General features: G+C 46.5%; 1 protein-coding gene across 1 annotated transcript in view; it reads left to right on the plus strand.

Annotated features, from left to right (window-relative positions):
• The window catches only part of C1H6orf58 (chromosome 1 C6orf58 homolog), a 53,237-nt gene that overhangs the window by 20,309 nt on the left and 17,206 nt on the right, over positions 1-15,722 (plus strand). The window contains exon 4 of the mRNA XM_066590825.1: positions 15,571-15,704. Coding sequence (XP_066446922.1) covers positions 15,571-15,704 — 134 coding nt within the window. The remainder of the gene's footprint in view (positions 1-15,570; positions 15,705-15,722) is intronic.

Here is a 15,722-nt window from a genome sequence, read left to right on the forward strand (position 1 = left end):
AATATTATTTTTCAAATGCTATAAGGATGACAAAATACATTCTTCCATGCCAGAGGTGCCCTAAAGACATCAAAAAATATTTCATGGAACTAAATTATGAGGACCAGAACAAAAGGGCAAGTAGCTTTTCCTTCAAGAGTTCTAATTCCAGAAACACTATTTCTGCTGCTTCTGGATCACTACAAAGTGTTTCTTCACCAGCAGCATCTTCAAGTAAAGAAGTGTTGCAAACCCCAGCCTCACAAAATACACAATACCTTCATTTATAGATAAAATGACACCTGAAAGTCAGGAGAAAATTTATCTTGCCCTTGCAAGAGCAATATATGCTTCTGGATCAGCATTGTCAATAACTGCAAATGCATATTAGCAGGAAGCTATTAAATTATTACGACCATCATGTCATTTGCCAAGTAGACATTCATTGAGCAAATCCCTTTAGGAGTCGGAATATGAGCGTGTGATGGAATCTGTACAAGGAAAAATTAGTGAAGCACTATGTGTTGCAGTACTTACAGATGGATAGGCAAATGTTCGGGGAGAAGGAATCATCAACTTTGTGATAACAACTAGAGATGAGCGAGCACCAAAATGCTCGGGTGCTCGTTACTCGGGACGAAATTTTCGCGATGCTCGAGGGTTCGTTTCGAGTAACGAACCCCATTGAAGTCAATGGGCGACCCGAGCATTTTTGTATATCGCCGATGCTCGCTAAGGTTTCCATTTGTGAAAATCTGGGCAATTCAAGAAAGTGATGGGAACGACACAGCAACGGATAGGGCAGGCGACGGGCTACATGTTGGGCTGCATCTCAAGTTCCCAGGTCCCACTATTAAGCCACAATAGCGGCAAGAGTGGGCCCCCCCCTCCCAACAATTTTTACTTCTGAAAAGCCCTCATTAGCAATGCATACCTTAGCTAAGCACCACACTACCTCCAACAAAGCACAATCACTGCCTGCATGACACTCCGCTGCCACTTCTCCTGGGTTACATGCTGCCCAACCCCCCCCCCCCCCCCCCCGCACGACCCAGTGTCCACAGCGCAGACCAAAGTGTCCCTGCGCAGCCTTCAGCTGCCCTCATGCCACACCACCCTCATGTCTATTTATAAGTGCGTCTGCCATGAGGAGGAACCGCAGGCACACACTGCAGAGGGTTGGCACGGCTAGGCAGCGACCCTCTTTAAAAGGGGCGGAGCGATAGCCCACAATGCTGTACAGAAGCAATGAGAAATATAATCCTGTGCCACTGCCATCAGGAGCTGCACACGTGGGCATAGCAATGGGGAACCTATGTGCCACACGCTATTCATTCTGTCAAGGTGTCTGCATGCCCCAGTCAGACCGTGGTTTTTTATAAATAGTCACAGGCAGGTACAACTCCGCAATGGGAATTCCGTGTGCACCCACAGCATGGGTGGCTCCCTGGAACCCACCGGTTGTACATAAATGTATCCCATTGCAGTGCCCATCACAGCTGAGGTAATGTCATGTTAAATGAAGGAGGGCTTCGGCCCACACTGCATGCCCCAACCTGACCGGGTTTTTTAATTCATAGACACAGCCAGGTACAACTCCCTATTGTGAAGTCCCTGTGGACCGACAGCATGGGTGGGTGCCAGGAAGCCACCGGCAGTACATAAATATATCCCATTGCATTGCCCATCACAGCTGAGGTAATGTCATGTTTAATGCAGGTGGGCTTCGGCCCACACTGCATGCCCCAGTCAGACTGGGGTTCTTTAGAAGTGGACACATGCAGTTACAACTCCGTGTGGACCGACAGCATGGGTGGCTCCCTGGAACCCACCGGCGGTACATAAATATATCCCATTGCATTGCCCATCACAGCTGAGGTAATGTCATGTTTAATGCAGGTGGGCTTCGGCCCACACTGCATGCCCCAGTCAGACTGGGGTTCTTTAGAAGTGGACACATGCAGTTACAACTCCGTGTGGACCGACAGCATGGGTGGCTCCCTGGAACCCACCGGCGGTACATAAATATATCCCATTGCATTGCCCATCACAGCTGAGGTAATGTCATGTTTAATGCAGGTGGGCTTCGGCCCACACTGCATGCCCCAGTCAGACTGGGGTTCTTTAGAAGTGGACACATGCAGTTACAACTCCCTGTGGACCAACAGCATGGGTGGCTCCCTGGAACCCACCGGCGGTACATAAATATATCCCATTGCAGTTCCTAGCACAGCTGATGTAACGTCAGCTTTAATGCAGGTGGGCAAAAAATTAATTGGATTACACTGTAGGCGAGGGCCCCAAAAAATTGGTGTACCAACAGTACTAATGTACAACAGAAAAATTGCCCATGCCCAACCAAGAGGGCAGGTGAAACCCATTAATCGCTTTGGTTAATGTGGCTTAATTTGTAACTAGGCCTGGAGGCAGCCCAGTTAAAATAAAAATTGGTTTAGGTGCAAGTTTCAACTCTTTAATGAGCATTGAAACGTATAAAAATTGTTTACAAAAATTATATGACTGAGCCTTGTGGGCCTAAGAAAAATTGCCCGTTCGGCGTGATTACGTCAGGTTTCAGGAGGAGGAGCAGGAGGAGGAGGATGAATATTATACACAGATTGATGAAGCTAAAAGGTCCACGTTTTTGATGGTGATAGAGAACAATGCTTCCATCCGCGGGTGCAGCCTACGTATTGTTTAGGTATCGCTGCTGTCCGCTGGTGGAGAAGGGAAGTCTGGGGAAATCCAGGCTTTGTTCATCTTGATGAGTGTAAGCCTGTCGGCACTGTCGGTTGACAGGCGGGTACGCTTATCTGTGATGATTCCCCCAGCCGCACTAAACACCCTCTCTGACAAGACGCTAGCCGCAGGACAAGCAAGCACCTCCAGGGCATACAGCGCGAGTTCAGGCCACGTGTCCAGCTTCGACCCCAAGTAGTTGTAGGGGGCAGAGGCGTCACAGAGGACGGTCGTGCGATCGGCTACGTACTCCCTCACCATCCTTTTACAGTGCTCCCGCCGACTCTGCCTTGACTGGGTAGCGGTGACACAGTCTTGCTGGGGAGCCAGAAAGCTGTCAAAGGCCTTAGAGAGTGTTCCCCTGCCTGTGCTGTACATGCTGCCTGATCTCCACGCCTCCCCTGCTACCTGGCCCTCGGAACTGCGCCTTCGGCCACTAGCGCTGTCGGATGGGAATTTTACCATCAGTTTGTCCGCCAGGGTCCTGTGGTATAGCATCACTCTCGAACCCCTTTTCTCTTCGGGTATGAGAGTGGAAAGGTTCTCCTTATACCGTGGGTCGAGCAGTGTGTACACCCAGTAATCCATAGTGGCCAGAATGCGTGTAACGCGAGGGTCACGAGAAAGGCATCCTAACATGAAGTCAGCCATGTGTGCCAGGGTACCTGTACGCAACACATGGCTGTCCTCACTCGGAAGATCACTTTCAGGATCCTCCTCCTCCTCCTCCTCCTCCTCCTCCTCCTCAGGCCATACACGCTGAAAGGATGACAGGCAAGCAGCATGGGTACCCTCAGCAGTGGGCCAAGCTGTCTCTTCCCCCTCCTTCTCATCCTCCTCCTCATGCTCCTCCTCCTCAACGCGATGAGATATAGACAGGAGGGTGCTCTGACTATCCAGCGACATACTGTCTTCCCCCGGCTCTGTTTCCGAGCGCAAAGCGTCTGCCTTTATGGTTTGCAGGGAACTTCTCAAGAGGCATAGCAGAGGAATGGTGACGCTAATAATTGCAGCATCGCCGCTCACCATCTGGGTAGACTCCTCAAAGTTTCCAAGGACCTAGCAGATGTCTGCCAACCAGGCCCACTCTTCTGTAAAGAATTGAGGAGGCTGACTCCCACTGCGCCGCCCATGTTGGAGTTGGTATTCCACTATAGCTCTACGCTGCTCATAGAGCCTGGCCAACATGTGGAGCATAGAGTTCCACCGTGTGGGCACGTCGCACAGCAGTCGGTGCACTGGCAGATGAAACCGATGTTGCAGGGTGCACAGGGTGGCAGCATCCGTGTGGGATTTGCCGAAATGTGCGCAGAGCCAGCGCACCTTTCCAAGCAGGTCTGACAAGCGTGGGTAGCTTTTCAGAAAGCGCTGAACCACCAAATTAAAGACGTGGGCCAGGCATGGCACGTGCGTGAGGCTGCCGAGCTGCAGAGCCGCCACCAGGTTACGGCCGTTGTCACACACGAACATGCCCGGTTGGAGGCTCAGCGGCGCAAGCCAGCGGTCGGTCTGCTCTGTCAGACCCTGCAGCAGTTCGTGGGCCGTGTGCCTCTTCTCTCCTAAGCTGAGTAGTTTCAGCACGGCCTGCTGACGCTTGCCCACCGCTGTGCTGCCGTGCCGCGCGACACCGACTGCTGGCGACGTGCTGCTGCTGACACATCTTGATTGCGAGACAGAGGTTGAGGAGGAGGAGGAGGAGGAGGGTGCTTTAGTGGAGGAAGCATACACCGCCGCAGATACCACCACCGAGCTGGGGCCCGCAATTCTGGGGGTGGGTAGGACGTGAGCGGTCCCAGGCTCTGACTCTGTCCCAGCCTCCACTAAATTCACCCAATGTGCCGTCAGGGAAATATAGTGGCCCTGCCCGCCTGTGCTTGTCCACGTGTCCGTTGTTAAGTGGACCTTGGCAGTAACCGTGTTGGTGAGGGCGCGTACAATGTTGCGGGAGACGTGGTCGTGCAGGGCTAGGACGGCACATCGGGAAAAGTAGTGGCGACTGGGAACTGAGTAGCGCGGGGCCGCCGCCATCATACCTTTGAAAGCCTCTGTTTCCACAACCCTATACGGCAGCATCTCCAGGCTGATAAATTTGGCTATGTGCACGTTTAACGCTTGAGCGTGCGGGTGCGTGGCGGCGTACTTGCGCTTGCGCTCCAACACTTGCGCTAGCAACGGCTGGACGGTGCGCTGATAGACATTGGTGGATGGGGCTGAGGACAGCGGAGGTGAGGGTGTGGGTGCAGGCCAGGAGACGGTAGTGCCTGTGTCCTGAGAGGGGTGTTGGATCTCAGTGGCAGGTTGGGGCACAGGGGGAGAGGCAGCGGTGCAAACCAGAGGCGGTGAACGGCCTTCGTCCCACCTTGTGGGGTGCTTGGCCATCATATGTCTGCGCATGCTGGTGGTGGTGAGGCTGGTGGTGGTGGCTCCCCGGCTGATCTTGGCGCGACAAAGGTTGCACACCACTCTTCTTCGGTCGTCTGCATTCTCAGTGAAAAACTGCCAGACCTTTGAGCACCTCGGCCTCTGCAGGGTGGCATGGCGCGAGGGGGCGCTTTGGGAAACAGTTGGTGGATTATTCGGTCTGGCCCTGCCTCTACCCCTGGCCATCGCACTGCCTCTTCCAACCTGCCCTGCTGCTGCACTTGCCTCCCCCTCTGAAGACCTGTCCTCAGTAGGCGTAGCAAACCAGGTGGGGTCAGTCACCTCATTGTCCTGCTGCTCTTCCTCCGAATCCTCTGTGCACTCCTCCCTCGGACTTACTCCAATTACTACTACCTGAGTGATAGACAACTGTGTCTCATCGTCATCGTTCTCCTCACCCACTGAAAGCTCTTGAGACAGTTGCCGGAAGTCCCCAGCCTCATCCCCCGGACCCCGGGAACTTTCCAAAGGTTGGGCATCGGTCACGACAAACTCCTCCAGTGGGAGAGGATTCGGAACCATTGCTGCCCATTCTGGGCAGGGGCCCGAGAACAGTTCCTGGGAGTCTGCCTGCTCCTCAGAATGTGTCATTGTAATGGAGTGAGGAGGCTGGGAGGAAGGAGGAGCAGCAGCCAGAGGATTCAGAGTTGCAGCAGTGGACGGCGCAGAACTCTGGGTGGTCGAGAGATTGCTGGATGCACTTTCTGCCATCCACGACAGGACCTGCTCACACTGCTCATTTTCTAATAAAGGTCTACCGCGTGGACCCATTAATTGTGAGATGAATGTGGGGACGCCAGAAACGTGCCTCTCTCCTAATCCCGCAGCAGTCGGCTGCGATACACCTGGATCAGGAGCTCAGCCAGGCTGCCCACACCCTGACTTGTGCCTCCGCGTCCTCGCCCGCGTCCACGTCCTCTAGGCCTACCCCTACCCCTCAGCATGGTGTATTACCAGTAGTGCAGAAACAGAACGCTGTAATTAAATGTGCCGCTTATTGGCCTGTGGTTGGAGGCTGACTTCGCTTACGGAACGCACAGCAGAGCCAGGAAAGAATTTTGCACAAGCCTGTAGTGAGACGTAGGTGCGTATGACTGAGCTAGTGGAATTCACAGCGCAGAAGCAGTCAAGTGTCCAAAGGCCACTAGTAGGCCTTAAGTGTTTTGCTTCTATTTTTTTAAAGGCTGAGCTGAGACAGCAGACAGATACTGTAGGCAGCGTATATATGTATACTGTTTCCCTCTGGACGGGATGACGGCGGTGATGTAACAGGCAACGCAGAGCCAGGAAAGAATTTTGCGCAAGCTTGCTGTAACACTTAGCTGCGTATTAATTAAGACTACTATCCCCAGCAGAGACGCAGTACACTGAGGACGGTCACAGGCAGCCCAAATATTTTTTTTTTTCCCAAATTTTTTTGAAAAAGCCCACTACCTATATAGACGGTATATCTCTTTCACCTTTCCCACTGTCCCTGCCTCACCACTACTGGCCCTATACTATGTAAAATTACTGCAGACTGTTTCCCTCTGGACGGGATGACGGCGGTGATGTAACGGGCAACGCAGAGCCAGGAAAGAATTTTGCGCAAGCCTGCTGTAACACTTAGCTGCGTATTAATTAGGACTACTACCCCCAGCAGAGACACAGTACACTGAGGACGGTCACAGCCAGTCCAAATATATTTTTTTTCCCCAAATTTGTTTGAAAAAGCCCACTGCCTATATAGACAGTATATCTCTTTCACCTTTCCCACTGTCCCTGCCTCACCACTACTGGCCCTATACTATGTAAAATTACTGCAGACTGAGGACGGAATGCTCTGCACGGCCGATATACAAAAAAAAAAAGTGCAACACTGCTAAAAGCAGCGTCAACAGTACTGCACACGGTCAGATGTGGCCCTAAGAAGGACTGTTGGGGTTCTTGAAGCCTAAAATAACTCCTAATGCTCTCCCTATAGCATCAGCAGCACTGTCCCTGATCTCTGTCAGAATGCATCTGTGGCGAGCCGCGGGCGGGGCAGATTTAAATACTCAGGTGACACCTGATCTCCCCAGCCACTCACTGCAGGGGGATGGTATAAGGCTTGAACGTCGCAGGGGGAAGTTGTAATGCCTTCCCTGTCTTTCTATTGGCCAGAAAAGCGCGCTAACGTCTCAGAGATGAAAGTGAAAGTAACTCGAACATCGCATGGTGCTCGCCTCGAGTAACGAGCATCTCGAACACGCTAATACTCGAACGAGTATCAAGCTCGGACGAGTACGTTCGCTCATCTCTAAAAATGACCTATTGTTTAATTCTAGGGGTTTTTTTCCAAATTTTGATGACTTTTGTATTTTCGTTGTCACAATGTACATTTAAAATGAATCCTTGATGTTAACTACTCTCGTATAAAAAGCAAACTTATTATTATGGAGATGATATCTTTATTGGCTAACCAGAAAAATTATATATATAAGCTTTCAAGGGTACTAGACCTCTTTGACCAGCCTTATGAAGAATCCTACTAGCCTTGTATATATATTTTTTCTAGTAAGCCAATAAAGGTATCATCTCCATAATAAGTTTATCTTTTTATATGAGTATTTAACATCACATATGTGTTTCTCGCTAACACAGTAACACACTATTTTAGCTCTACATCCTTAAAAAATCCTGATATCTGGCAGTATTCTTTCTGGAAACTAAGTCTGAAAATTTAAATGTCTTGTTTTGTAGAAGAAACTTTTCAGTTGTCATCTCATTTTTTTTTATTTTTACTTTAAATTTTTATTAAAGCTTTTCAAAATTAGAGAAAGGGAAAATAGACAAAAGATTCACGCAGGAATCTAAGCAATATATAATTGTCATTATTATTTAAGTAGACAAGAATCCTGCAAAAGAGGATATTTGACCACTTAAAAACTGACAACCTGTTGAACCCTAATCAGCACAGCTTTACTAAGGGCAGATCATAGCAAACTAATCTCATTGATTTCTTTGTCTGTGTCACAAAGGTGGTGGATGAAGGCAGTAACGTATATATTGACTATCCAGAGTTCAGTAAAGCCCTTGATATAGTTCTACATAAAAAACTCATAGATAAGCTATTGAAAATGTGACTTAATCCTTTAATAGTCTGGTGCATTATATGTATGAGCAGCAGGTTGCATGATATTTCAGGTCTCAAAGAAGCCACTTATGTTAAAAAGCTGCTTTTGCTAGTATACCTAACAGAAAATCTCAAGTTTTCCTTTAAAAAGGGTAGTTGCACGTAAAATATTATTTATCGTTAATTATAAAAAACACATAATTATAAACATTTTATGTATTTAAACTTATTGAAAAATGATTAAATCCCCAGATATTCCTCAACTAATGTTAGAATAGGCCATCTGCTCTTTCTATTCTGTGTCCACCTCAGTAATTGTTCCAAGGTGGTCACACATACTCAGTCTTGCTTCTCTCTCAGTTCCACTGGGTATGTATAGGGATCTCGGGTGTGGTGAGCACCTGATTTTTTAGTTGCTCTGATGTATGAGGAGATGCTGAGCAAGTGATTAGAAACTTTGAAGCCATGAGAAAAAAAGTTTTTTCCCTTTTTTTTCCAGAAAAAATGGAAATTTTGAAAAATTGAACAAAAATCAGTGTGGAGTAGTTTGACAAATTGCATGAAGTGCAGGTTTAATCCCTGTGTGGTTCAGGATGCCGACTCTAGGTTGACTCAGCCTTCCATCCTTCTGAGGTCGGTAAAATGAGTACCCAGCTTGCCGGGGGGTGTAATATATAAATTAACTGAAAGCCTTACGGAATAAGATTTATTATTTATTTAACAAGACTCATCGTCAGCCAGCAAAGTAAATACTTTACCACTCTCAATTGTCTCTAAAACTGCACATTTTTTACTGCTGTTATATTCTGCAGTATGTTCTCTCCAGCTTCCATGCTTCTGGTTGAGGTGTTGTTATTAGAGATGAGCGAACGTACTCGTCCGAGCTTGATACTCGTTCGAGTATTAGCGTGTTCGAGATGCTCGTTACTCGTGACGAGTACCACGCGATGTTCGAGTTACTTTCACTTTCATCTCTGAGACGTTAGTGCGCTTTTCTGGCCAATAGAAAGACAGGGAAGGGGAGGAAAAAAGGAAAATAGAAAAACTGATAAAAGCTTGATCACTAAGGGGTTAATATTACTACTGGGCTAATATTTTAATATTTTTACTGGAGCTACTGTGGGGTTAATATTATTATTAGGGCTACTATGGAGTTAATACTACTACTGTGGTTAATGTGGGGTTAATATTATTAGTAGGACTACTGTGTGGTTAATATTTTTACTAGAGCTACTGTGGGATTAATATTATTACCGGGTAACTATGGAGTTAATACTACTACTGGGGTTAATGTGGGGTTAATATTATTAGTGGAGTTACTGTGGGGTTAATTAATAATACTGGGGCTACTGTGTGGTTAATATTACTATTGGGACTACTGTGAAATTTATATTGCTACTGAGAGCGTTAATATTACTACTGGTATTACCACTAGTATTTTGCATGCACATTTTGGTTGTGTAAAAAAAGTAGCATGCTCTACTTTTCTGTGCATTTATGCATCAAAGGTCCCCACAGAAGCCAATACAGGTGTGCAAATATGTGCGCAATACACTGCGTAGTACTGCTGGAAAAAGAACATATCTGGAACTAATTAGCCATTTCAAACTTTGTGTCCTGTTTGCCACACACAAATGAACTAGCCCTACGGGAGGAAAAAGTAGAATAAGCTGGTACGAGTGCAAAGTTCTCTAACTATGGAGATTAAAAATTATTTTATTGAGCAAAAATAGTAAAACATTAAAAACCTATATAAATTTGGTATCACTATAATACTGAGCAGCAGAATAAAAGTTAACTTGCAATATAGATCAGATCAATACAATGATGGAGTTACTGTTTTACTGATTCCCTCCAACCCCCCCAAAATTAAGCCCTGATGTACTCCGCACAGTTCACATGCATCCACATATCATAAAGTGACCTATAAGTAAAACCCCAAACAATGCTACAATGCTACCCTAGAAGAATGTCCTAAAGCCATGGTGGCAAAAACAATGACATGGATGCTGGAAGGGGCACACAGAGCCCGCTCTGCTGGCACACGCACTGATGGGTGCTCACCACGGTAGTCATTACCGGCTAGGGTGTCGCGGCTCCCCGGATGGTAATCATTCAGCAGCACTGATCCCGGGTGTACACTCTGACATCAGTGTTTGCGCCCGGGATTATACTCCCTTGACCTCTCCTCCTTGGTTTCGCAGGAGATGAGAAGGGAAGGAGCATTCCAGGTACACACACTTCCAACAGTATGTGCACCCTGGATCAGTGCAAAAAAGAGGAGGACCAGCGCTGACTACAAAGAGAAGGCAATTATATGGGTTAGGGGGCTAATACTACTCAAGCCACAGTGGGGTTAACATTACTACTGGGGCTACTATGGAGTTAATATTATTACTGGGGCTATTGTGGGATTAATATCATTACTGGGGTTACTGTGAGGTTAATATTACTTCTGGAACTACTAAGGGATTAATATTATAACTGGGGCAACTGTGGGGTCACTATTACTACTGGGGCCACTGTGGAGGTCACAATTACTACAGAGGCCACTGTGTGGGACACTATTACTACTGGGGCCACTGTGGGGGTCACAATTACTACAGAGGCCACTGTGTGGGACACTATTTCTACTGAGGCCACTGTGGGGGTCACTTTTACTAGTGAGGCCAAGATTGGGGACACTATTACTAGTGAGGCCACTGTGGGGCTTACTATTACCAGTGAGGCCACTCTGCACATGGCAGCTAGACTAGATTGACCCTGATGTTCGCTACACGAGCATAAAATATTTCAAAACTGGTGGTTGTGAACTTCTAAATCTGCTTGGTTAGTTGATTATTTAGAATGTCACTTTGTATTTGGAGCAGATATCTAATATAAAAAAGCCTGCAGGTCTCTCCCTGCTTGTCTGTCTTTCTCTCCGTTTGTCTGTCTTTTCTCTGTTTGTTTGTCTGTCTCTCTCCGTTTGTCTCTCTCTCTCTCTGTCTACCTCTCTCTCTTTCTGTCTCAGTATTGCTCTATGTCTCTGTCTGTTTGTCTATTTCATTCTCTTTCTGTATCTGTCTGTCTGTCTGTTTGTCTCTCTCTGTCTGTCTCTCTCTCTCTCTATTGATTTCTCTTTCTCTCTATTGCACTCTGTCTCTCTATCGCTCTCTCTATGTCTCTCTATCCCTTTCTCTGAGTCTCTCTATCGCTCTCTCTCTCTGTCTTTCTATTGCTCTCGTTCTGTCTATCAATCTCACTCTGTCGGACGCGCCAGCCGGTAATGCATGAAATCCGGCACTCCTCTGGCCACGCCCCCTAACAGGGGAACTCCGAGGCCCCACCCAGCAGCGCCGCGGACCCCTACACCCGATGCCGGCCCGGACACTAACCACCCCAGGCGACCCCCGGGCTACAACGCCACACCCCCACTGCGCACCACCACCAGCGACCGCAAGTCCTCTCCTGCCACTCTCTTTCTGTCCATCTCTCTCTATCTGTCTTTCTATCGCTTTCTGTCTGTATTTATATCGCTCTTTCTCTCACTGTCACTCTCTCTATCTCTCTCTGTCTCTATTACTCTCTCACTGTCTCTCTTTTGCTCTCACTCTATCGCTGTCTCTCTCTCTCTCTGTCTCTATCACTCTCTCTCTGTCTCTCTCTATCACTATCTCTTTCTGTCTCTCTATCGCTCTTGGTTGGTCAGTGGATGGTGCAGCTTAGCAGTGTATGCTGCATTGTTTAGCAGCGTTTCACTCATTCCAGTGCATGCCTGAGGCACAGCAGCGCCACCAATAGACTTAACATTGTAACTTTCAACCCGTCTGACAGGTGCCTGAATGTATTAAACTCACATTTGATGATTTTACGATGGTGGTGAGCGTGTGTGTCATCTAATGACACCAACATCATACACCAAAGTTACAGCAAAGGGGTCAAAGTGTAGTGCAAGAAAAAGCATGTAGGGTTATTTATATTAGATGCGGCACTCCCCTCATTTGTTCCGAAGGCTTCCCGCTGTCATCGCTCCACAGCTTCTGGTTCCCAGCAGCCTAGTCAGGTGTGGCGTTGTGTGTCAGGTGATGCTGGTCAGGTGAGGCCACTACAGACCACTAGGAATCAAAAGGCAGGGAGTGCTGACAACAGGAAGCCTGCGGAGGAGCTAAGGAGGAGTGCTGCGTAGTATGAAATCAGCTGCGGGCATGCAGCTAATTTCCAGTCAAAATCTGCACCAATGATACTCCAGTGCTTCAGCGAGGACCAAAACACAGGGTGTTCCTTCCTGTTCATTTTGAAGTGGCCCTATTCTTTTTATAAAAACGGAGGTAAAATCATACGTCTTGATAAGCCCCGCCCCCTGACGTGTTGGCACTTTGCAATAAATAAGTGGGTTTTGGATTGCAGTTTGGGCACTCGGTCTCTAAAAGATTAGCCATCAACGCCATAAAGGATGTCATTTCCAAAATGGGGTCACCTTTGAGGGGTCCCACTGTACTAGTAGAAAATTATTCTAGTAAAATCTGCACTCCTTTCCTTCTGAGCTGTGCCATGCGTCCAAACAGCACTTTATGTCCCCATATGAGACATATCCATACTCTTAGCAAATTTTGTTGGTCCATCATGAAAATAACAAAATTGGGGTTAAATCTGTCTTTTTGAAACAAAAAATATTTATTCATTTCCATGGCCCAATGTTAACAACTACCACCAAACAGCTGTGGTGTGAAAACACTTAATACACCCTTGATGAATTACCTGAGCGGTCTAGTTTACAAAATAGGAGTCACTTATTGGGTGGTCCACTGTTTTGGGTATTTCAGGGCCTTGCATATACAACATGGTATCCAAAAATTATTCAACCGAAATCTTCAATCCAAAAGAGAAATAATGCTCCTCCCAGCCAGCAGTTTACAGCCACATATGAGGCGATTCAATCCATACTCTGGAAAAATTGGGTGACAAATTGTAGTGTGAATTTTCTCCTATTGCCCCTTGTGAAACTGATATTTGGGGTCAAACCTGCAATTATTTTAGATTGTAGTTATTCATTTTCAAAGCCCAATACTAAGGCTAGCTTCACACAAGCGAGCGCAATATGGGGCCTTAAATGCTTTACCCTATATTGCACTCATTATCTATGTGAAATCCCTCTGGATGTGCAGCATTTTTATGTCAAAACAGCCTTGCATCACTTCAGGGATGCAGGGATCCTATGCCATGGCTGTCAGCTGTGGCAGAGGATCGCAAAATTTCTCCCCTTGTTTTCAATAAGAGAACTCATATCGCATAGCAAACACCTAGCACGTGGTGCAATGCTGCCGCCGGCCCCATTGAACACAATGAGTGCTGCGATACAAGAGCACGCAGCATGATAGAACACACCGTCATTTGTTTCCTGTATAGAATCACATCACAGTGCCATGTGGGAAGACATCACTCATGTGTATGAGGTTCATATTTGTGTGTCTTGCAACACACAAATCTCACGTGATTTTGTTGTCCCATTAGAAGTTGACCTAAAACATCTGTGGGATGAAATACTCCATATACTCCTTTATTTGAGGGATGTAGTTTCCAAAATGTGACCTTTTGAGTGATATTTCTTATCCTTTAGCACCATAAGCCCTCTGCATATCTAAGTGGGTTACTGGAAAATGTCCGAACAAAAGGAAGGCTGCAAAATCCACAAAGTTTTCCTTCACATCTGAGGCCAGCGTGTCAGGCTGCCTGTCCACAGGCGTTGCAAGCAGGGGCCGGCAGACGGATCTCCACTGTAAGCCTATCTGACAGATAGGCTGACCGCGGAGAATCGCGGCAATTCGCAGCATGCTACGAATTGCCAGCCGCGAGAGGAGAATCGCAATGATTCTCCACTCATGGACAGGGGGACTGCGCTCTTCATAGCAACAGTATAGAGAGCGTTCACTGCGATCCCCGCGAACGGATTATCACCGCTGGGAACGCAATTCAATAACGCCCGTGGAGAGGCAGCCTAAGTCATAGCACACAGTATGGCCACATGTGAGAGTTTTCTGAAACCTGCAAATTTAGGATAAAATAAATACAGTTTTCTTTGTTTGCTACTCCCTGCCCGGTTACAAAGAAAATATTAAAATCAAAAATCTATAAGAAAAATAAAACATTTTAATTTTTTCTCTTCTGTGCTTTAATTCTTGTAAAATGCCTAAATGTAAATAGCATTTTTTTTTTTAATTGAGGGGTGCAGTTGTTAAAATGGTTTGATGTATGGGAGTTTCTAATATACAGGCCTCTAAAAGTGACTTCAGAACTAAATAGTTTTTGGATATTCCTTCAAATTTAGAAAAATTGCCTCTATACTTATAGATTTCTGACGTCTAAAACAAATCAAAGGACAAAATGATGCCCACATTGCTAACTATTTTATGTGGTATGAGCATCTATCTTAGGGCTAATGCCCACGGATGGATTTCTGCCACGTTTTACGCGGCAGAAAACCGCGGCGTTGTCCCACAGCTATTAAGTACTATTGAATCTAATAGCTAAATGTTCAGGCTGCGGAATTCCGCAGCATGACAGAAACCGCGGCATGCTCTATTTGCCACGGAAAAACGCGCGTCCGGCTCCCATTGGTAGTCAATGGAAGCCGATCACCATGCTATACTTCCGCTGTAAGCACACATCTTCGCCCACCCCACCGCCACTGCCGGCGCGTCATGCGCTGTACTGTGCATGCGTGCCGGCCCAGCAGACAGAATTCATGCGGCGGATCTGAGAGGTGAGTATGGGGTCCTTGGGGGGTGCCATGTCGGACTTCACTGCAGTAGTCCGCTGGCAGAGTCCGACGAGGCTGTTGGCATGAGGCCTTACAAGCAGAAAAATTCAGGCTTCGAAAATTGCAAATTTTTCAACATTTTCTATAAATGTAGGGTTTTTTTTTATAATTAAAAGTAAAATGTATTGCCGAAAACTGACCACTAATAGAAATTACAAAGTAGTCGTGAAAAAACAATCTCAGAATCACTTGGATAAGTAAAGAATTCTAAAGTTATTATCGCATAAAGTGATACATGTCAAATTTGAAAAATGGGGCTTGGTTAGGAAGGGCAAAACTATCTACAGCGATAATGGGGTTAATAGAGGTCAATTAGCGTTACAGCATTTTTTTAGACATAGGAATAGCTCTGCAGACCACATTAGTCTTGCCACCAAAATTACTGGAAAACCCAGTGGATCCTGTTTACACAAATATTAACAACAATTTACATAGCTGTAATATCTACTATATTTTGATAGCTGTATCTATGTTGTATAATGAAGAAATACGTATTTCCTACATCATAAATATTTGTTTTGTTATTTTTTGAATGCAGTTAATAAAGACATTTAATAAAGAAGTTGAAATGTCTGTACCATCCTTATCCAAAGAGGAAGATAAAGCCTTATCCTATATGTGGGCAGCTCATGTCCACTCTATTAACGTTGGACTTCCACGTTGCTCAAAAAGGTAGAGTCCCTCAAAAGC

The sequence above is a fragment of the Eleutherodactylus coqui genome, chromosome 1 (genome assembly GCF_035609145.1).
Source record: "Eleutherodactylus coqui strain aEleCoq1 chromosome 1, aEleCoq1.hap1, whole genome shotgun sequence".
Lineage (NCBI taxonomy): Eukaryota > Metazoa > Chordata > Amphibia > Anura > Eleutherodactylidae > Eleutherodactylus > Eleutherodactylus coqui.